We start from the raw sequence: 24,060 nt of genomic DNA on the forward strand, positions 1-24,060 counted from the left end.
TTTATTTGCCACAAAGGTAACATTTCATTTCTATTTAATAATTTTTCAAAAGTTTGCAATATTAATATATTGGCTTCTGACATTAAAGAAGAACTCAAAATTTATGACTAATACAAGATGATAGAAAACTTACAAGATTTTCAATAGTGTATTTTTTTATGCTTCTATGTTTAATGATGCCTAATTATTTTTCACGAAAAATTTTAAAACTTTGATTTATTTTATTGGGTACTATTTTTCTGTCATTTTGTGGAGAATTTATAGTTCATAAAGTTTTCTTAAATATTATAATTTTTATAAGTGTTTACTTTCAGAAATTCTATATTTGTCAAAACAGCTTATTTTCTATTTCTCAATCATGTTCAACAATTTCTATCTCTTAATCATGTTTTAGTCTACAATTTAAGAAAATTCCAAATTTTTCAAAAAGTGATAATTAAAAATCCCTTTTAACTTCTATATATTTAATATCATTGTTATTGTAAGGAATTTTATTTTTAATAGGGATTTATTTAGTTTTAGTACAACTAGTACAAATGTCAGAGGGCTCAATATATTTCATAAACAATCTGCTTGTGATATTTACATGTGGATGAATATTGGTATGTAGATCCAAAACTTCTTGATTTCTCTGGGAGATAACCAGGGAGCAGCATTCCTGGACCCCAATTTTAGAGGACAGACCCCTCACCCCAGCAGAGCTAACAAAATTACATGAAGCTACCTCAAGCCATGTGGCCTTGAAAATTACTGAAAAGTTCTGTTAAATCTAGGCCCAGCAGTTTCTCCACTTGACCTCACTCTCTCTGGGTAGCATAACACTCTGTTTTTGTCTTCATAACCAGTTATTTAATTAATGAAATACTTAAAGATCATTTTAATTGTAAACATACATGCATAGCTGGTATCCCTGTAAGAGTATCAGGAAAATTTTTAATTAAATCAATAATTTATAAGAACCACAAAAAGAATTTGAATTAATTCATTAATTTTTATTGCCTAATAATGTATATTCCATTAATAATATAGTTAGATTTCACTTTTTAAGTCCTTTGAGAAATGGATAGAAATTGTGTGATGATGATATTGAAACTCAGTAGTGCTCCCTTTAAAATTTCTTTAGCTGTTCTACTTACAAGTGGCATATATTTAACTAAGTACTTTATTTATTTCAAGTAATACTTTATCCTTCCCCATCATTTTGTGGTGATAAAGGCTTGTTTTTGTTTATTCATTTGTTGTATCCAGATATCCTCCAGAATTCTTAGGCTTTACCACCTTTGAATATTCTTATTGGATTATTATATTCAAGTTTTACTGGTAGATCACTCTGTCTAGATGACCAAGAAGTAAATTTACTGAAGCAAAAATGGAAAAAAATTTGCAGAAAGGCTTTTCAAGCATTAACATTCAAATAGTAAATAGGGAGAGAAAAGAATACAATGTGAGCATGAATGCATCTTCCAAATGTAAATTAGAAGTATTGTTTAACACAGTTGAGAGGTCTACAAGTAGGAAAAGAGACCTAGAGAAATCATGTTAACTGTAGATAGAATACAGTCATCTTAAACTAAAAAAAACAAAAAACAGGAATGAGAATATTAAACTTTGTTTAAAATATTATAGATTGAACAAATATAACCTTAAGCTTAAATGTTTTGCAACATTTGTGCAACAGTCAAGGCCAATAACCAGTATCAACCTTGATAAACATGAAAATAGAACTGGAAGCTTTGTTTTTTTCTAATTCAGAAAATGTGCTGGGCAAAAGAAAAGAGTTATTAGTAGATAGCAAAACTAGGTTCTAGGCCTGATTGCTACAGATGGATTTTATGACCAGGGTGACTGACTTCTCTGAGACTTATTTTTCTCATCTTTGAAATGGGAGGATGGGATTGGATGATCCCTGAATCTTCTTGGAGCACAATTATTTCATCTTGATATGAAGCAGAAGAAAAGGTTTCACAAGTCATAGATCAGATATTTTATGTTTATTTTTCTTTTTCTTTGTCTCGTTCTCCTGTTTCCCTGCTCTCCCTCTCTCCCTCCTTGCTCCCCTCTTTGTTTATTCTACTTGTAGCCACTACTTCCTCCCCTTGTTCATTTTTTCCTTTTTTTTCTGGCAGAAAAAACATAACAGATAAGTTTAATATTAGTGGTTGTTTTGTGACGGACTTTTTGGAAACTAAAAGAGGTCACAGGAATGGCTGTGTCCAGATGTGGAAAAGGCTTCAAGAGCTATTGCTCATTGTCTGTTTCTGGAAAGGAGCAGCACCCAGGAAGCCAGCTTAGACTGCATCTGCAGCCAGCGATGGGACTGGCTTTGTTCAGACGTGTTCACGTAGATGGAAAGCAGCTGATTTATTTTGTCAGCCTCCATATGTGAAAACCCCCAAATTGCTTTGATTATACCAATACAGGAAGAAGATTATGAAGGGAAGAGAAACAAATTAATCCACTTTCTTTGGGAGAGAGCTGGGATAATTTTTAAAGGTCTGCACTGAAGCAAAACAAGTTTCTTAAAGACAAAAAAAGAAAATTCTCTGGCATGAATTAGTCACATTTATGTGCAGAATGTAAGACTGCTGAATACCGAGAAAAAAGCTGCCTGTATTTATAGAACAGGACAGACAGCAAACTAAAAAATTATTCCACCCAAAATGAAATAAAGCAAATGGAACCCTTCCCCTGTAACCCCCTCCCTGGATATCAAGGCAGACACTTCAAGGCATTCTTATATGCATTAATTATATTATTCTCCATGGCAGTGCAAAATCATGAAAAGAGAAAGAGGCCTTTAAACACTCTCTGCTCTGGGACTGCACTATACCATGTGTATTCACATTAGAAAGAAATACACAATGCAAATAAATATGACACACAAAAGAGGACTGAAACCCCATCCCGCCTTACAGATACTCTGTTTTGAGTCGTTAGGGTAATCAATATGCTAACAAAATGTTATACTAGGAAATAACTTCTTGAAGCCCTACAAGAGGGGTAATAAATACAATTTTTTTCAATAGTTCTCTTCTATTTCTTGAAAAGAAAGGTGGAGGGGGGGGGCGGAGGGAGGAGAGAAGGAAAGTAGGGAGAGAATAGCATTGCCACATAAAAACAGGACGATTTTTTTTTTAATTCAAACAGAAAGTCACAAAAATTATAATCATCCTCATCAGTTCACTCAGTCCCATGTAATTATTTTTTTTTCATCTTGATCTTTTGTTAGTACTTTTATGAGTTCATCAGATTTTCATTAGAGTTCTGAAAATGCTTATTCATTCAGTTCAGCAGTACAGTCAGTTACCAGAAACCTGTACTTGTCAGAGTCTTTTCCATGAATTCCTTGAAGATGAAACACCCTTTTTTAAAAAAAAAAAATTATTTATTTATTTATTTATTTATGGCTGTGTTGGGTCTCTGTTTCTGTGCGAGGGCTTCCTCTAGTTGTGGCAAGTGGGGGCCACTCTTCATTGCCGTGCGCGGGCCTCTCACTATCGCGGCCTCTCTTGTTGCGGAGCACAGGCTCCAGATGCGCAGGCTCAGTAATTGTGGCTCACGGGCCTAATTGCTCCGCGGCATGTGGTATCTTCCCAGACCAGGGCTCGAACCCGTGTCCCCTGCATCGGCGGGCAGACTCTCAACCACTGCGCCACCAGGGAAGCCCGAAACCCTTTTATAGGAACATATTTGCAAAAGCATCAGAGTACACCCAGAACTGTCTGTAAATGACAAAAGACTTAAAAATGACCACAGTTAAAGATTGGATGAAAGTTCATAATAATGCAATTGACAAGGAAATTTAGTTATTTCTGAGATATACATTTTAAAGTAATAACTAGAATTATGACTTATAACATTATACCAGAACATATAAGATTTTTAGAAATTTCATGTAATGTCTGAAACATTTATATTAACATATTTCCATACAAATAACCCAATGAAAGTTTAGTATTAGTTGTTTTGTTTGTTTGTTTTTTTATACTGCAGGTTCTTATTAGTCATCAATTTTATACACATCAGTGTATACATGCCAATCCCAATCGCCCAATTCAGCACACCACCATCCCCACCCCACCGCAGTTTTCCCCCCTTGGTGTCCATACGTCTGTTCTCTACATCTGTGTCTCAACTTCTGCCCTGCAAACCGGCTCATCTGTACCATTTTTCTAGAAAACCAGGACATTTAAATACTTCTAGACTGAGTCTAGTTCTGAGTGTTTTATCTGGGATAATTACTTCAATCCTTAGCTTCAGTTTGATTTCTAAATATTTGGGGGCCGTGTGGAGTTTATAAAAATACTTTATAATGGGCAATAATTTATTTAATGAAATTTCAACACTGAATATGAGCTCCAAATATATATTTGTTTCATTTTCTATAGAAACAGAATTACAGTTTTGTGAATAAATTTTCATTTGTAGTTTGCAAGACATATCAAGAAATCTGAAGGCCAGAAAATTCCGAAAGTTGAGTTGCAAATATCAATTTATGGAGTAAAAATTCTAGAACCCAAATCAAAGGTAAGGCTCATTTTTAAACATCGGAAGCACTCTACTCTTAAATTAATTGCAATTACACTCCTATTTTAATGAGTATTTTAAAATGTTTTACCAGTTGAAACTGTTTAGTTCTCATTTAACTACAGTTTAAAACTCTATAGGATTTATAGGGGAAAAAACAACATTTGGAATTGCTTTCTGAGTGGTTTGTTCTGCAGCCTATGTTTGGGATATAAAAATTTATATTAAAAGTGTATTCAACGGTATTTGGTCTTGTATTTAGGAATTTTTCTTCATAAGCTTGAAGGAGATGCATGTAAGTGTGGTTCACTGAGTATGAAAGAAAACAAAAGCTGTATGTTGTTTATTAAAATGTCCTGGACCGACTGTTATTGCCTGTAGACATAATCAGTGTGTATTAGTTTACTAAGCCTGCCATAATAAAATACCACAGACCTGGTGGCTCAAACAATAGAAATTTATTTCTCACAGTTCTGGAGGCTGGAAATTGGAGATTAAGCTGACAGCAGCAGGCTTGATTTCCTCTGAGTCTTCTCTCCTTGGCTTGCAAATGGCTGCCCTCTTGCTGCCTCTTCCCATGGTTGTCTGTGCACGCATACTCCTGTGTCTCTTTGTATGTCTTATTTCCTCTTCTAATGACACCAGTCAGATTGGAGGAGGGTTGACTCTGATGACCTTATTTTAACTTAATCACCTCTTTCAAGCCTTATCTCCAAATACAGTCACATTCTAAGGTACGGGGAGTTAAGGCTTCAACATATAAATTTGTGGAGGGGGACATAATTCAGCCCATAACACAGTGTAAACTTAAGGTTCTTGTATTTGAGAGCTTTCCCCCCTACAGATCCAATGGAAAAAAATTGGAAAATATAATCTATTCTAGATTCACATTTATTAATATGTACTTATTGTGGATGTAATTGTTTTCACCTAAAATTCCTATGTTGAAGCCCAACCCGCAATGTGACTGTATTTGGAGATAGAGCCTTTAGGATAATTAGAGTTAAATGAGGTCATAATTGGACCTTAATCCAATAAGACTGGTGTCGTTATGATAAGAGAAAGAGACACCAGGGATGCGTGAGCACAGAAGAAAAGTCATGTGAGGACACAGCGAGAAGACAGCCATCTGTAAGCCAAGGGGAGAGGCTTCAGCAGAAACCAAACCTGCTGACACCTTGATCTTGGACTTTAAGCCTCCAGAACTGAGAAAATAAATATCTATTGTTGAAGCCACTCAGTTTGTGGTATTTTGTTATGGCAGCCCTAGAAAATAAACATAATACTTTATCCACAATGCCTCAGAATTATTATTTAGTAATTTCGATAAGACCATGAAAGTCAGTTTGTAATAACTGACTAACATTCAACTCCAATTATTTTACAAATATATATTATCAATGTTTTCTTTTAATGCTGTAGCATGCTTACTGACAAATTAATTCAATTTGAAAGCCCAAAGAAACCCTGGCCTGTAAACAGATGATGAAAATATTTTCACAGGTCCACAGTTTTCACTGGTCCAGCATTTGTCACCAATCCCTTCAATCTGTGTGCATAACAACCCCTGACAATGTCTTACTATTCAAAGCGTGGTCTGTGGGCCAGCAGTATCAGCATCACCTGGGAGCTTGTTAGAAATGTAAAACCACTGGTCCCATTCCAGACCTACTGAATCCGTAATTTAAGAAGAAACATAGTAATTGTTATATACACTAAAGTTGGAAGTGTTCTGGTGTAGTGCACAGGCTGCTAGGCTACGTGCAGTATCCTTCACTTTCAAATTATAGTCCATGGAATATTTGCATCAAAAATAACTGAGACATTTGCAAAAATAAGTCCCACATACTATCTTAGCCTACAGAATCAGAATTGCCATGGAAATTTTGCATTTATAATATGTCTGAGGACAACCGGACAATGGAATGGATGCACCCACAGTTATTGTTCAATTCCAAAATAAGGAACAATCGCATTCTTTCAAACCTCTCAAGCCATGAATCTAAGACCTCCCTCAACTGTTTTAATTTCCTCCTAGTCTCCACACTCAATATTAAAAAAAAACCCAAAGAATTGGAGACCACTTTTGTTATGGTTATCCCAAAGTAACTATTGCTGAGGTGGCTGAAAGCAGACAAAAGAAGTGATGAAAGGATAGTGGCAGGTCTGGTCTATTCAAGCTCATGTATATATATACAGTTTGCTGGGAAACAAGGCAGTTGAAATTATGGCTGAGATTAACTCATTAGGCAGATGGTAGTTACAAAAGAACAGTAGGCTAAGGAAGCAGTAAGTTATGGAGTGACAATGTAGTCAAAAATGTAGCAACCAAAGTGGAGTCTTATATGCAATTAAAAAGAAAAACAATCCTAGTACTGTATTTCCTTTTTTAAACTAAGTGGATATATAGTGGCAAATGTCCAGGTAGAGCAAGTCATTTGTAGGCCATGTTCCTGTTTATTTCTTCTAAACCATATAGATCCCTTTTGGAATATATGTGTGTGTAATTAATTCAGTTTTTTACATGAATTTTAGGACTTGTCAAAGCACACCTTGAAATACGTAAGGCTGATAATACACTTTATGTATCATCTACATGTGTTCTTGTTCGTTTTTTTTTTCTTTAATTATTATTTTTTATTTTATTTTATTTATTTCTTTATGGCTGTGTTGGGTCTTCGTTTCTGCACGAGGGCTTTCTCTAATTGCGGCAAGTGGGGGCCACTCTTCATCGCGCTGCGCGGGCCTCTCACTATCGCGGCCTCTCATGTTGTGGAGCACAGGCTCCAGATGCACAGGCTCAGCAATTACGGCCCACGGGCCCAGCCGCTCCGCGGCATGTGGGATCTTCCCAGACCAGGGCTCGAACCCGTGTCCCTTGCATTGGCAGGCAGATTCTCAACCACTGCGCCACCAGGGAAGCCCTCTTTTTCGTTTTGATTCAAGTCTACCCATAATATATCCTAAGCTATAAAAATTTCACCAATACAATAATCTATTAAACCATTCTCCTATTATTGAACATATAGAATGCTTCAAATTTTTCATTAATTAATACAAAATTTAAGTATTTAGAAAATACAAATATGATTAAATGCAGTATATAAAGAGAACATTGTTAGTGTTTAGAATCAACAGTTTAATAATGGCATATCTTTACAAATCACAAAATATAGAGACTTAAGGATACTGCAAGATGACTAACACTGATTTAGTATGTGGTGTGTGTGTGTGTGTATTTAAAAAGACACAGAGAAGCAGATCATAGGAAATGCATATGTAGCAAATGTTACCGGTTTGTGATTCTGGAGCCCACATAATAAGACTCCCATAATAATGAGTTTCCTGTTTTCAACCTGTCAACCGTATCATTATGTTCCCTAAACTTTTACTGTCAAATCTCTATGCCTCTCCCACCCTAAACCCCATTTACAAAACATCAGTGAGTTGGGATTCAACTCAGTGTGATTAGCCAACTGACTTTTGTTCATGGTATTTCTTACCCAAATCAATAACACCAATGCTTTTCTTCCCTGTCCCAAAGTCTCAATTTCCTATATCTAATAGCTAGTTTTAAAGAGACCCAATTTAATTTTTTCCCAAAAAAGTAAGTTTTCCAAACTTTTAACCAGAAAGAAGCGTCTCTATTTTCATCCTTGCCAGACTTGAAGAGTGATCTTAGAGTTTTAAAATCTTTGAAATGTCTTATAAATTCTATTATATTACATATGCATAGACAGCAACTGACCCTTTACTCATATATCACATGTGAATATAGAGTGTCTGACTGTTTACCTATTATAGAATATACCACTTTTTGAATCCATAAAAACATATAGGTAATCTAAAAAAGGGATTACCAGCTCTTCTGGGCATTAGTGCCCCTAGGAGGCTCCTGAGAATGCCGCTTGCTGGAGACCCCCTAGGCCTTTCAGATTCAGAATCTACAGAACAAGACTTAGTATCTATATTATAAAAAACAAGAAAACCTCCCCAGGTGACTCTGATACAGCCTGTTCACAGATATGCATTTAGGAACCACTATTTGAGGAGATGTGAGTGAATCAGAAAAAAATCTATCATATATTTTATTTGGGGTATAACCTGTAATTTAGGAAAAGAATAATTAAATATGATGGTCCTAAGATAAATTTATTTATAGTAAAATATACATATGTTTACTATACATTTATATAGTAAATATATTTATATATTTAAAAATTTACTCTTAACCAAACGGACTTGATAGAAAATAGACCATTTTTCTATACCATTTGGATGGATGAAAATGGAAGTGAAAAGCAATCTCAGTTGACTCCAATATCTTTCTTTCTGTGTCTTTTCCCCTTTTGCTTTTCTCACTTGTCCTCCAAATGGAGATTTTGCATTGCTGGAAAAAGGTGGTATAGGTGAATTGGGGATTTACTTATGTTTTGTTCCAACTCCAATAATATATCGTCAGTGTTAAAGGATAATTGTGTTCTCACTGTGCTTAATTGTATTCCTGAGTCTCTTTATCCTGTCTCACCAGAAATCAGTACTACATCATAAAGATGTATCACAGCAACAAAAATTCACAAAAGTAATAAAATTATAAGTTTCAGCACCCTGGTCTTCTTTTGTAGAAAGATACCTCTTGCCAGTCTAAACAGAACTTAAGATGATTCCCAACTGTCATAACCAAAGGCTTTCTGTGATCACATTGGTTGGTGAGTGAATGAGGGACTGCATAGGTTTCACCACCAGCTGTGTAAATGATGTGTTTTCATGTTAAATACTTGTAATTTCTCCTATAAATGGAAAAAAATGAATCCTTTTTCTATATTGTATAGCAATGATATGTCCTTTTTATGTTTAACATGATTATACAGTTAGTAAACTGGTGTAGACCTGCTATCAGTATATGGGAGCTACAGTACAGCTGAAGGCCATCGTTTGACTGTATTAATAATAAAACAAAGATATGCCAGTGAGAAAAAGACTGGTCAATCAGGCAAAGTGTAGGAGAAGGATAGTCTCAGACAAACGTGGCCAGTGTCCATCTCAGCACTAACCACAAGAGAGGAAAGATGACTTCATCAGAAGCCTTAGTAAGTTGTTTACAGTCATACAGTATACAGCCTCATTTTAATTTTCATGCTTGCAAACAACCCTTTGATGACTTACCATTTGTTTTGTATGCAGTCAAGAATGCAGGCTGTAGACAAATTCTCTTAGCATTTATTTGTGTAACTTGTTTTATGTACTCATTTTTGGTCTGAAGGGCAGTAACGTGAATCAGAGTGGTAGAGAAAATCTCAGCAAGCTGGCACGTCAAACCCTGAACTCGGAAGGATGTAGTGACAGATGCTATAGTTGCAGTATATGATGTATATATATACATATATATATATGTATATATATATATATGTAGTATTTATCTTTCTACTGATTAACAAGGTTGATTCAGTAATTTAGAAGCTGGATGTGTAGATCTTCTTCATTCATTGATCCAATGGAAAACATTACAGAAGTTGCAAGTATGATTTCCTTAGAAGAGTTTCAAGAGTGTATGAGTTACCATGAAGACATGTAATATGTAGTATGTTTCATATGAAATTGTGTACAAATGAAGTTATGTTTTAAACTGTAATGTTAGTAGCAGTAAGATAAAATGAAAAGTATTCTGGTTAAAAAGGGTTCTGCTAATTCTGTAACCTTGTGGAAGCATCTTAATCTCTCTAGACCTCAATATCCTCCTAACTAGAATTGCACAATTTAAAATAATGGTCTCTGAATCCCCTGTAGCTCAGGAAGCCCATGAACCTCTGATCCTCTTTTCCCTTGTGTTTTTCTAAGTGCTATTGAAATGACTATCTTAGTTTAATCCTGAGTCAGGAGGTTTATCTCATTACGTATTTGTTTAAGTTTGAGGTGTATGTAATTATAAAATCAAGGTATGACAGATGATGTTTCATAAGTTGTATGTTATTAGCACAGCTGGTATATCAGAAAATGAAAAAAAAAATCTCTTCAACTACGTTTATTTTCATCTGTGTTCACAGGAAGTTCAACACAATTGCCAGCTTCACAGAATATCATTTTGTGCAGATGATAAAACTGACAAGAGGATATTCACTTTCATATGCAAAGATTCTGAGTCAAATAAACATTTGTGCTATGTATTTGACAGTGAAAAGTGTGTAAGTATGCCAGATGTTTTAGGGTGGTTTGTTCTGCTCTACAAGCCAGGAATTATCTTGTTTCTGGCATTAGTAAAGTATTTGGAAATGAATAAGGTCTGTAAATACTTAACTACACTAATAGATTCATCCTGTCATGAGAATATGCTTCAGGATTTCATCCTTAACTAAATTCTCATGTTCACGGGCACAAGCTTTCATGCAAATTTCTTTTCTTAGAATGTCATGCTTATGTTATACATTTGTCTTATAATCACTTGATTTATTTGAAATTTTAAACTCAAATATGATTTAGTAATATGCATATAATGCAAAAGAGTAATTGCGACCAAAGTATTGATTTTTTTTTTTTCCAGAATGTGATGGATCTGATGAAAATAAATATTTTAAACTCCAGGAAATGAAATGTGTATGGCTTCTCAAAAAAAGTCTCCAATACTTTGAAAATCTGGTTCTTGATTTTCACTATTCAGAAAACTTAATATAATGAAAGGTGGTAGAATTGTATGGGCGTGTGTGTGCGCCTGTGTATGAGCTTGTGAATATAATCTAAAGTTCTTAGCAAGTAAGAACAATTAGAGAATTCCAAAGTTAAGTTCACTAACAGTTCTTTAATCATCTGGAATCTTAAGGAAAACCCCATTTCTTGACTACAAGCATAAGCTAATGCTAATCATAACCTAGTCCGAGGTCCTGTTATAAAACATAAGATGTGAATTCCAAGCACACGTTGTAGCCTTTGATAGCTTTAATTGAGGAAGAACATCTAACCTCAACAACATGATTGCCTTAGACAGAAAGAAACTTAATTTATTTATTTGCTCATTTTTCATACTGTCAAAAATAGCAGGGACTAATATTATCACTATTATATAATTTATTTCTCTGGTTTCAGTACGTGAGCTTCTTAAAAACAAATACTTTTATTTGTCCATATAACTCCTGCATCAGGTGAACAATAGATGCTCAATGAATTTTTTCTTTAAAGAAAAGACTATGTGGACAGATTTACAAAAGGTAGAGCAAGTTATTATCTGTATCTTTTAAACTGTAGTTCTTTAAACAGGCAAACTAATGTGCTAAGCTACTCAGCATCATAATATGTATTGGGAATTTGATGAATATATGAAACATCTCGTCAGAAAAATATGCTTATCCATATAAGACAATATTATGTGAACAATATGGCATTTTATATGAAATTAAAAAGTTGTTTTTGAAATGCATCCTATCGAATGAATGCATTATATTTAATGTCCCAAATGCTTCTTTTTTTTTTTTAATTTTTATTTATTATTTATTTATTATGTTTATTTTTGGCTGTGTTGGGTCTTCGCTTCTGTGTGAGGGCTCTCTCCAGCTGCGGCGAGTGGGAGCCACTCCTCATTGCGGTGCGCGGGCCTCTCACTATCGCGGCCTCTCTTGTTGCGGAGCAGAGGCTCCAGACGCTCAGGCTCAGTAGTTGTGGCTCACAGGCCCAGTCGCTCCGTGGCACGTGGGATCCTCCCAGACTAGGGCTCGAACCCGTGTCCCCTGCATTGGCAGGCAGATTCTCAACCACTGCGCCACCAGGGAAGCCCCCAAATGCTTCTTAACCATGATTGCTTGCAGATGTTTTCTCTGTGATTGAGAAGATTAAGGTTGATACTTATTGAATATCTTCTATGTGTAAGATATTATAACCTTTTACCACTTATGACAAACAGTAAATTCAGTTGCCCTTCTTTCTTGTCTTACACATAGGAATAAACTTCCTTGGGGTCCTTTGAAATATTCATAACCCAAGTCCATTATAAATACTAGTCTTCTTATAACCTTATGTCACATGTTTTATCTTTCTTTGATCTCCAAATTTATTACATGATTATTTAAAATACAAGCTTGCTAGAATTCCCATGTACTTTTATTGTTTTCAAAGTATAAACTCTGTTACTCCCTGATCGTAATTGTTTGTAACTGATTTCCAGAATTTCAGTTCCTTGACCCATTATTCCTCTCTGGATATACCATATTAGCTTTCTTTTTTCTTGAAGGTTGAAAATATTTTCTTGAAGCCTACAGCAGTGGCTCACAACCATTAGTGTGCATAATGGAGGACCCTTTACAATACAGCTCATTGGCTCCCACTACAAAAAATAAGTTCATATTGATTCGTGCTGGAGCTCAGGAACTCTACATTTAACAAGTCCACCAAGTGATTCTGCTGAAGGTAGATGGAAGTCTGAGCTTTGAAAAGCAAGGATCCAAGATATCTCTCCAACTATAAGTTGGCATCACTTTCATTAGCTTAAAGAGGACATGTTTCCTCAAAGTTTCATTATATCATTTTCACCTCAAAGTTTTATTTGCTCTAATTATAACAATGTCTATATTCATAAAATTGATTTTATATGTATGCAGAATTTTGAAATGCCATCCTCTCTAATTCTCATTTCCTAGTTATTGAAAATTAAAACAGGAAAATAAATTATGGCCAAATTCACACAACTCTTCCTCTTATTTTAAGAAACCAAAGCTTGAGAAGTTGAGTGACTTTCCCAAAGTTACAAAGCTAGGAGATAACAGAATCAGGATTGAATTTTTTTTTTTCAGGATTGAAATTTAATACCTTGTATTTCCATTGTAACATTTGTCCAGTCATGTTATCTTACTCCCAAACTGTGACCTGTTCCAGGAGCCTTGTCTTATGTATTCATTATATTTTATCCTTTCAGTACTTCCATGAAATTGTTGAGAGTTTGAAAGATAGATGAAGCCCCTCTTAGCATGCCACGAGACTGGAGTTCACTACTTTGTTAACATGCTGTGTTAATGAGTCTCCCTCCATGGTGACAATGAGGATAATGTGGGGAGCTAGAGTACCCAGCCCTGCTAAGCAGTAATGAAGAGAGGCCAAGTAAGGAAGCTAAACTTCTATCCCCATCAGGCAGTAATGAGGCAGTGCTCTCCCATTCCCATTCCCCTCCTGGAACTGTGTCAGAGAGAGCCACCCAAACACAAAGTTTAAATAATTTCCAGCATCTCATAACATAATACCTAAAATATCCAGGATTCAATTGAAAATCACTCATCGTATCAATAATTGGAAAATAAACTAAATGAAAAAAGACGACCAATAGATCTCAACACTGAGATGAGAGAGATATTAGAGTTACCAGACAAAATTTTTAAAACAGCCAACATAAAAATAATAAAATAAACCATTACAATCACACTTGAAACAAAAAGTAGAAAGTATTATCAAAGAAATAGAAAATCAAAGCAAAGAAATTGAAGATATAAAGAAAACCCAACTGAGAATATTAGAACTGAAAAATGCGATAGCCAAATAAAAAACGCAGTATATGGGCTCAGAAGGGAGAGGACAGAAGAAAGAATCAACAACCTAGAAGATCAAAAAATAGAAAATGCCCAATCTGAACAACACAGAGATAATAAGCATACACATATGTATGCACACACACATGTGCACACAGGCATACACACAAAACAATACAAAAGCAAAAAACAAAACAGAACTTCAGGGACCTGTGGGACTACAACAAAATATCTAACATTCATGTGTCACCAGAGTCCTGGAAAGAGAGAGAAAAAAAGGTAGCCTTGAAAAAAACACATGAAGAAATAATAGTTGCAAACTTCCCAAATTTGGCAAAAGACATAAACCTATAGATTCAAGAAATTGAATGAACTCCAAACAGGATAAACCCAACTAATTCCACACCAAGTCACATCATACATAATCAAACTTCTGAAAACTAAAGACAGAAAATCTTTTAAAGCAGCAAGAGATAAACTAGTCCTTACCTATAGCAGAAACATCAATTCAAACGACAGTGTATTCCTTATTAGAAACCGTGACGGCGAGAAGGAAGTAGCACAGTATATTTTGAGTGCAAACAAAAAAAAAAGGAGTGCTCTCAAACCAGAATTTTATATCCAGAAAAAAACATATACTTCAGAAATTAAAGAGAAATCAAAAAATTATCAAATGAAGGAAAACTAAGATTATTTGTCACTCCCAGATCTACCCTAAGTGAATGGCTAAAGGAAGTTCTCTAAACAATAAAAGAAGGCAGCTTGGAACATGAGGAAGGAAAAAAGAACAGGATAAGCAAGGATATGGGTAAATCTTTAGTTTTCTAAATTATGATTGACAGTAGAAGCAAAAAATACTTTCTGATATGATTCTAAATGAATATATAGAAAATATGTAAGGCAATTATATTATAAACAGAGAAGGTTGAAGAGATGTAAAGGCAGGTAAGGTTTCTACACCTCTCTTGAACTGGAAAAATGACAACACTAGTAGACTGTGATAAGTTGTATAAATATAATGTGAATTCCAGAGCAGCCACTAAAAAAGTTATAAAATGGGATACATTTTAAAATACTATGGGTAAATCAAAATTTTATTATAGAAATGTTTTAAAAACCCATAAAAATTCAGTGAAAAGAAAACAGAAAGAGAAAAAATAGAAATAATAGAAAAGAAAAATATTAAATGGAAATTTAACCTCTAATATATCAAAAATTACATTAAATGTAAGTGGTCTAAGTATACTAATTGGAAGAGATTGCTAGAGTAGATTTTTAAAAACCCAGATATATGTTGTCTTCAAGAAACTTGCTGCAAGTATAATGATACAGGTGATATAAGAAGGGTAAAAATAAAATAATGAAAAAAGATGTATCATGCAAAAATTATTCTAAGAAAGCACAAGTAAGTGTATTAATATCAGATAAAGTACACTTCAAAGTAAAGAAAATTATCAGAGACAAAGAAGGACGTTATTTAATGATAAAAGGGTCATACCACCAAGAAGAATAACAATCCTAAATTTACATGATCATATCACAGAGCTGCAAAATAAATGAAACAAAAACTGATAGAACTGAAAAGAAATATAGGGTAAATAGACAAATACACAATTATAGCTGGAGACTTCACCACCACTTTTCTTAAAATTAATAGAACAACTATACAGGAAATCATCAAGAATATAGAACTCAACAACATCAACAACCAATGGAATCTAATTAACAACTAAAGGGAACTTCATTCAATAACAACAGAATGCATATTGTTTTCCAGTGCCAAAGGAACATGTACCAAAATAGACCATATCTTGGGCTACAAAACAAATCTCAAAAGTTTAAAAGAGTTGAAATTATAAAGCATGTGTTCTCTGACAACAAAGAAATCGACCTAAAAATCAATAACAGAAAGATAACAGGAATGTCTTCAAAAACTTGGAAGTTTTGTTTTTCCATATGTCAAAAAGGACATCACATTTGTAAACATTCCATATGTTAAAGAGGAATCTTTAAGAAGAAAAACTTTAAATGTGTGAACTATATAGAAATGAAATAGAACATATCAGCATTTATGTGATACAGCTAAAACAGTTCTGAGAGAGAAATTTTAACAACTAAGTTAAAATATTTGAAAGCAGAAAGTTTCAAATTAATAATCTAAGCTCCCAGCTCAAGCACTTATCAAATTAAAGTAGGCAAAAGGAAGAAAATAAGAAAGATAAGAGAAGAAAATTAATGAAGTTGAAAACAAAAACAATGAGAAAATCAATTAAACAAAGAGCTGTTTTTTTAAAAGATCATAAAAGTAACAAAATTTCAGTTAAGATTGGCAAAACAACAACAACAAAAAAGACACAAGTTACCAATATCTGGCATGAAACAGGAATTTCACTGAAGACCCTCCAGGTATCAAAAAATAATAAGAGGGTGCTATAATCAACTACTGCATACCACCCAATATTAGATAATTTGAATAGCCCTGTAACTATAAAGGAAATTGAATTTATAATTTCACACTTATTAAAAGAGAAATCTCCAGTCCTAGATAGTTTCACTGGAAGAATCCATAAAATGCTTAAAGAGGAGTTAACATTGTTCGACACAAGCTATTCCAGAAAATAGAAGAGGTGAGAGAATTCCCCAAATTCATTTTATGAAGCTATTATTTTCCAGACACCAAAACCAAGTAAAGATAGTGCAAAAAAAGGAAACTACAGACCAATATCCCTCAGGAATATAGATGCAAAAATTTCTAACACAATATTAAATATAATTCAGCAATATATAAAAGAATTATACACCAAGACCAAGTAGAGTTTGTTCCTGGGATGTAAGTTTTATTCAACATAAAAAATCCAACAGTATAATTAACCATATTAACAGGCTAAAGAAGAAAAGTATATGATCCTATCAATGTTTTAAAAAATATTTGAAAATAATCAACCCCCGTTCATGGTTAAAAAATCTCAGAAAAATAGGAAAAGAAGGAAACTTCTTTAACTTAGTAGGATTGGGGATTTTTTTTTTTTTTTGCTATCAGACTCATATATAACCAAAATGTTTTTATTCTAAACAGCCAGTGAAAAACCATTAGAGTATGTCATTTCTGTCATAGATTTGTGGATATGATATTAGATGAATTTTAATAGCTTATATTACATGTTTATGGCAATAAATAATTATTTTCTAATATAGAACATTGTGTTTCTTGTGAAGTTAATATGATTAATATTTAATATTATAGGTGAAATTAATATAACTGATGTAACTGAACTTAATATATAATGAGGAATTTTAGACTTACAGGTTGCTCCCATAATCAAACTTTAGTATTATTATACCCTTAGAGCATATGTAAACATATACATATGTGTAAATATATGCAAAACCCATAACCTCCAGAATGATAAACATCTTATAGTTGTTACCTCCATGAAGACTAGAGGGGGCCAAGATTAAAGTTAAAGATCTAAAGGAAACTTTAAATTTATCTGTAATGGTCAAAGACTTTAATGTGGGTTATACATGTATTCAGGGAATTAAAGGAAAAGAAGGTAGTAATAAGTAAACATGAAAATTTCAGCATAGAAATAGCAAATATAAAAAATAATTAAATGGTTAGGTAGAATAACTGAAAAGAAAAAAAATAAGCTTAACATCAGATTTAGGATGGCAGAAAAAATGGTCAGTAATCTGGAAGATAGATGAGAGAAATTATCCAATCAAACGAACAGAGAAAATAAATAATAATAATAATATTGAATAACAGAGCTATAATCACCTGCTGGACAAGATAGAGTTCTAACATATGTGAAACAAAAATCACAAGAAGACAGGAGAGAGAAAGTAGGAAAGAAAAAAAGTACTGGCTGAAGAATTCCCAAATTTGGTGAAAATTATCAATTTACAGATTTGAGAAACTTGACAAACTTCAAGCTGAATAAATTATAAAGAAAACTACCTGTAATTATATCACAGACTATCTATAAGAGAGTTGGAGAGAGAAAGAGAGAGCAAGAGAATGATTGAGGGAATGAATGGATCTTGAAATCATCCAGAAAATTTTTAAAAAGACATATCTTTACATACAGATAAAAAAGTAGTATGAATGGCAGCTGACTTTTCATTAGTATCAGTAGAGGCCAGAGGAGAATATAACAATACCTTTAACATGCATAAAGTAAAGAGATGTCATAACAGAGTTTTACACCCATTGAAGGCTCAAAATTTAAGTCAAAATATTTTGAGATAAATGAAACTGGAGTGATTTATTACTAGCAGAACTGTGCTTCAAGGTATGCTAAAGGAAGTTCTTTAACCCAAAGGGAAATGACACAAAAAGGAAATTCAAATGTGCAAAAAAGATAAAGAAAAAAAAGCTCTGGAAAAATTGTGACTAAATGTCTGTCCATTCTTTAAAAAAGAACTGGTTAAAGCAAAAATTGTAGCCTTGTATCATGACGTTAACAAATGACAGTAATAGCACAAAGGATGTATACTGTATATTGTATGTATATTGGACTTAATAGACTTACACTATTTCAAGGTTGTTATTATTTATGTGAAATGATACCATATTAACTCTAAGTGGACTCTGGTAACTTAAGGATGCGTATTGTAATCACTAGAGCAATCCACTAAAAGTAATTCAAATGCGTATAGCTAAAAGCCTATAGAGAACATATAATGGAAAACTAATTTTTTTAAATGAAATTTAAAGAAGGCAGGAAAAGAACAGCAACATAAAAGCAGGTGGACCAAATAGAAAATAAAGAACAACGTAAATGTAAAAATATACCAATCAAAGGCTGAGATTATCAGACAGCAATTTTAAAATGACCAACTGTTTGGTCTCTAGAAAACACACACTTTAAATGTAAAGAAAAATATAGGTAAAAAACAAAAGATTGAATAAACATATGCCATGCAAGCAATAAGTGTGAGAAAGTTGCTGTGGCTATACTCATATCAAAAAGGTGACTCCAAGGCAAGGAATATTACCAGACATTAAGAGATAGAGCCCACAGTGATTAAAGGACCACTGTGTTTCATTTAATAACACTGATTTTTAAGAAATGAAGGAGAAAATCTAACAATTACAGGAAGAAAAAGACAAATTGACACCCATAGTCATAGATGTTAATGCCATTCTCAGCAATTGACAGAGCAAATAGAAAAAAATAAACTTAACAAAATGAAAAAATAATATTCACCACTTTGATCTAATTGACATGTTAGAACATTATCCCAAGCAACAGCAGAGTATACTTTTTTTTTAATGTTTTAATTTAATTTAATTTATTTTTTTATACAGCAGGTTCTTATTAGTCATCAATTTTATACACATCAGTGTATACATTCAATCCCAATCGTCCAATTCAGCACACCACCACCCCCACACCCCCGCGGCTTTCCCCCCTTGATGTCCATACGTTTGTTCTCTACATCTGTGTCTCAACTTCTGCCCTGTAAACCGGTTCACCTGTACCATTTTTCTAGGTTCCACATACATACGTTAATATACGATATTTGTTTTTCTCTTTCTGATTTACGTCACTCTGTATGACAGTCTCTAGATCCATCCATGTCTCAACAAATGACTCAATTTCGTTAGTTTTTATGGCTGAGTAATATTCTATTGTATATATGTACCACAACTTCTTTATCCATTCCTCTGTCAATGGGCATTAAGGTTGCTTCCATGACCTGGCTATTGTAAATAGTGCTGCAATGAACATTGGGGTGCATGTGTCTTTTTTGAATTATGGTTTTCTCTGGGTATATGCCCAGTAGTGGGATTGCTGGATCATATGGTAATTCTATTTTTAGTTTTTTAAGGAACCTCCATACTGTTCTCCATAGTGGCTGTATCCGTTTACATTCCCACCAACAGTGCAAGAGTGTTCCCTTTTCTCCACACCCTCTCCAGCATTTGTTGTTTGTAGATTTTCTGATGATGCCCATTCTAACTGGTGTGAGGTGATACCTCACTGTAGTTTTGATTTGCATTTCTCTAATAATTAGTGATGTTGAGCAGCTTTTCATGTGTTTCTTGGCCATCTGTATGTCTTCTTTGGAGAAATGTCTGTTTAGGTCTTCTGCCCATTTTTGGATTAGATTGTTTGTTTCTCTTAATATTGAGCTACATGAGCTGTTTATATATATTGGAGATTAATCCTTTGTCTGTTGATTCGTTTGCAAATATTTACTCCCATTCTGAGGGTTGTCTTTTGGTCTTGTTTATGGTTTCCTTTGCTGTGCAAAAGCTTTGAATTTCATTAGGTCCCATTTGTTTATTTTTGTTTTTATTTCCATTACTCTAGGAGGTGGGTAAAAAAATATCTTGCTGTGATTTATGTCAAAGAGTGTTCTTCCTATGTTTTCCTCTAAGAGTTTTATAGTGTCTGGTCTTACATTTAGGTCTCGAATCCATTTTGACTTTATTTTTGTGTATCGTGTTAGGGAGTGTTCTAATATCATTCTTTTACGTGTAGCTGTCCAGTTTTCCCAGCACCACTTATTGAAGAGACTGTCTTTTCTCCATTGTATATCCTTGCCTCCTTTGTCATAGATTAGTTGACCATAGGTGCGTGGGTTTGTCTCTGGGCTTTCTATCTTGTTCCATTGATTTATGTTTCTGTTTTTGTGCCAGTACCATATTGTCTTGATTACTGTAGCTTTGTAGTACAGTCTGAAGTCAGGGAGTCTGATTCCTCCAGCTCCGTTTTTTACCCTCAAGACTGCTTTGGCTATTTGGGGTCTTCTGTGTCTCCATACAAATTTTAAGATTTTTTGTTCTAGTTCCATAAAAAATGCCATTGGTAATTTGATAGGGATTGCATTGAATCTGTAGATTGCTTTGGGTAGTATAGTCATTTTCACAATATTGATTCTTCCAATCCAGGAACATGGTATATTTCTCCATCTGTTAGTATCATCTTTAATTTCTTTCATCAGTGTCTTATAGTTTTCTGTATACAGGCCTTTTGTCTCCCTAGGTAGGTTTATTCCTAGGTATTTTATTCTTTTTGTTGCAATGGTAGATGGGAGTGTTTCCTTAATTTCTCTTTCAGGTTTTTCATCATTAGTGTATAGGAATGCAAGAGATTTCTGTGTATTAATTTTGTATCCTGCAACTTTACCAAATTCATTGATTAGCTGGTAGCATTTTTAGGATTCTCTATGTATAGTATCATGTCATCTGCAAACAGTGACAGCTTTACTTCTTCTTTTCCAGTTTGTATTCCTTTTATTTCTTTTTCTTCTCTGATTGCCGTGGCAAGGACTTCCAAAACTATGTTGAATAATAGTGGTGAGAGTGGACATCCTTGTCTTGTTCCTGATCTTAGGGGAAATGCTTTTAGTTTTTCACCATTGCGAATGATGTTTGCTGTGGGTTTGTCATATATGGCCTTTATTATGTTGAGGTAGGTTCCCTCTATGCCCACTTTCTGGAGAGTTTTTATCGAAAATGGGTGTTGAATTTTGTCAAAAGGTTTTTCTGCATCTATTGAGATGATCATATGGTTTTTATTCTTCAATTTGTTAATATGGTGTATCTCGTTGATTGATTTGCATATATTGAGGAATCCTTGCATCCCTGGGATAAATCCCACTTTGTCATTGTGTATGATCCTTTTAATGTGTTGTTGGATTCTGTTTGCTAGTATTTTGTTGAGGATGTTTACATCTATATTCCTCAGTGATATTTGTCTGTAATTTTGTTTTTTTTTTTTTTTGTAGTATGTTTGTCTGGTTTTGGTATCAGGGTGATGGTGGCCTCATAGAATGAGTTTGGGAGTGTTCCTTCCGCTGCAATTTTTTGGAAGAGTTTGAGAAGGATCGGTGTTAGCTCTTCTCTAAATGTTTGATAGAATTCACCTGTGAAGCCATCTGGTCCTGGACTTTTGTTTGTTGGAAGATTTTTAATCACAGTTTCAATTTCATTACTTGTGATTGGTCTGTTCATATTTTCTATTTATTCCTGGTTCAGTCTTGGAAGGTTATACCTTTCGAAGAATTTGTCCATTTCTTCTAGGTTGTCCAATTTATTGGCATAAAGTTGCTTGTAGTAGTCTTTTAGGATGCTTTGTATTTCCGTGGTGTCTGTTGTAACTTCCCCTTTTTCATTTCTAATTTTATTGATTTGAGTCCTCTCCCTCTTTTTTTTTGATGAGTCTGGCTAATGGTTTATCAATTTTGTTTATCTTCTCAAAGAACCAGCTTTTAGTTTTATTGATGTTTGCTATTGTTTTCTTTGTTTCTATTTCATTTATTTCTGCTCTGATATTTATGATTTCTTTCCTTCTACTAACTTTGTGTTTTGTTTGTTCTTCTTTCTCTAGTTCCTTTAGGTGTAACGTTAGACACAGGTGCAAGCCTGTGTCCTTTGGTTGGAGCATTTAATCTGTTCACGTTTAAGGTAATTATCGATATGTATGTTCCTATGACCATTTACTTAATTGTTTTGGGTTTGTTTTTGTAGGTCCTTTTCTTCTCTTGTGTTTCCCACTTAGAGAAGTTCCTTTAGTATTTGTTGTAGAGCTGATTTGGTGGTGCTGAATTCTCTTAGCTTTTGCTTGTCTGTAAAGCTTTGGATTTTTCCATTGAATCTGAATGAGATCCTTGCCGGTTAGAGTAATCTTGGTTGTAGGTTCTTCCCTTTCATCACTTTAAGTATATCATACCACTCCCTTCTGGCTTGTAGAGTTTCTCCTGAGAAATCAGCTGTTAACCTTATGGGAGTTCCCTTGTATGTTATTTGTCGTTTTTCCCTTGCTGCTTTCAATAATTTTTATTTGTCTTTAATTTTGACAATTTGATTACTATGTGTCTTGGCGTGTTTCTCCTTGGGTTTATCCTGTATGGAACTCGCTGCACTTCCTGGACTTGGGTGGCTATTTCCTTTCCCATGTTAGGGAAGTTTTAGACTATAATCTCTTCAAATATTTTCTCTAGTCCTATCTCTCTCTCTTCTCCTTCTGGGACCCCTATAATGCGAATGTTGTTGCATTTAATGTTGTCCCAGTGGTCTCTTAGGCTGTCTTCATTTCTTTTCATTCTTTTTTCTTTATTCTGTTCCACAGCAGTGAATTCCACCATTCTGTCTTCCAGGTCACTTACCCGTTCTTCTGCCTCAGTTTTTCTGCTATTGATTCCTTCTAGTGTAGTTTTCATTTCAGTTATTGTATTGTGCATCTCTGTTTGTTTGTTCTTTAATTCTTCTAGGTTTTTGTTAAACATTTCTTGCGTCTTCTTGATCTTTGCCTCCATTCTTTTTCCGAGGTCCTGGATCATCTTCACTATCATTATTCTGAATTCTTTTTCTGGAAGGTTGCCTATCCCCACTTCATTTAGTTGTTTTTCTGGGGTTTTATCTTGTTCCATCATCTGTTACATAGCCCTCTGCCTTTTCATCTTGTCTATCTTTTTGTGAATGTGCTTTTTGTTCCACAGGCTGCAGGATTGTAGTTCTTCTTGCTTCTCCAGAGTATACTTTCTTTTTGAGTGCAGTTGAATGTTTACAAAGATCCTTTATATCCTGGACCATATTTTAAGACTCAGTAAACTTCAAAATTGAAAATTTTACAGAGTATATTCTCTGACTACAAATTGTCAAAATGTTTTAAATCAAAACACACTTCACGTAATAATAGCTCAAAGAAAGGTCACAAGAGGAATTATATTATTTTTATCTGAATAGCAACAAAATACAAAATATCAAAATTTGTAAAAGACAGTTAAAGTAGTTCTTAGAGGGATATTTATAGCTTTAAATGCTTCTATGAGAAAAGATAAAAAGTTTAAAAGTAATCATCATGCTCTTGATCTTGAGGAGTTAGAATAAGAACAAATTTAAAACAAAGTAAAAGGTAAAAATAATAATAATAAATAATAGAATCGATGATGTTGAAAACACAATAAAGAAAATTAATAAACCAAAAGTTGGTTCTTCAATAAGGATCCTCTAAAAAGACAGATCAAGGACAAAAATAAAGGAAAGCACAAATTACCAATACCAGAAACAAAAGAG

The 24,060-nt window shown here is 33.9% G+C and overlaps 1 protein-coding gene and 1 pseudogene across 20 annotated transcripts in view; one reads left to right on the forward strand and one right to left on the reverse strand.

Annotated features, from left to right (window-relative positions):
- Positions 1-24,060, forward strand: part of GULP1 (GULP PTB domain containing engulfment adaptor 1) — an 812,392-nt gene that overhangs the window by 758,042 nt on the left and 30,290 nt on the right. For all 20 annotated transcript variants that reach the window (XM_059928297.1, XM_059928301.1, XM_059928303.1 and 17 more), the window contains 2 exons: positions 4,429-4,527; positions 10,572-10,709. In XM_059928297.1, coding sequence (XP_059784280.1) covers positions 4,429-4,527; positions 10,572-10,709 — 237 coding nt within the window. The remainder of the gene's footprint in view (positions 1-4,428; positions 4,528-10,571; positions 10,710-24,060) is intronic.
- Positions 1-24,060, reverse strand: part of LOC132368791 (tigger transposable element-derived protein 1-like) — a 426,013-nt pseudogene that overhangs the window by 273,418 nt on the left and 128,535 nt on the right.

Source organism: Balaenoptera ricei, chromosome 7, assembly GCF_028023285.1.
Source record: "Balaenoptera ricei isolate mBalRic1 chromosome 7, mBalRic1.hap2, whole genome shotgun sequence".
NCBI classification, from domain to species: Eukaryota; Metazoa; Chordata; class Mammalia; order Artiodactyla; family Balaenopteridae; genus Balaenoptera; species Balaenoptera ricei.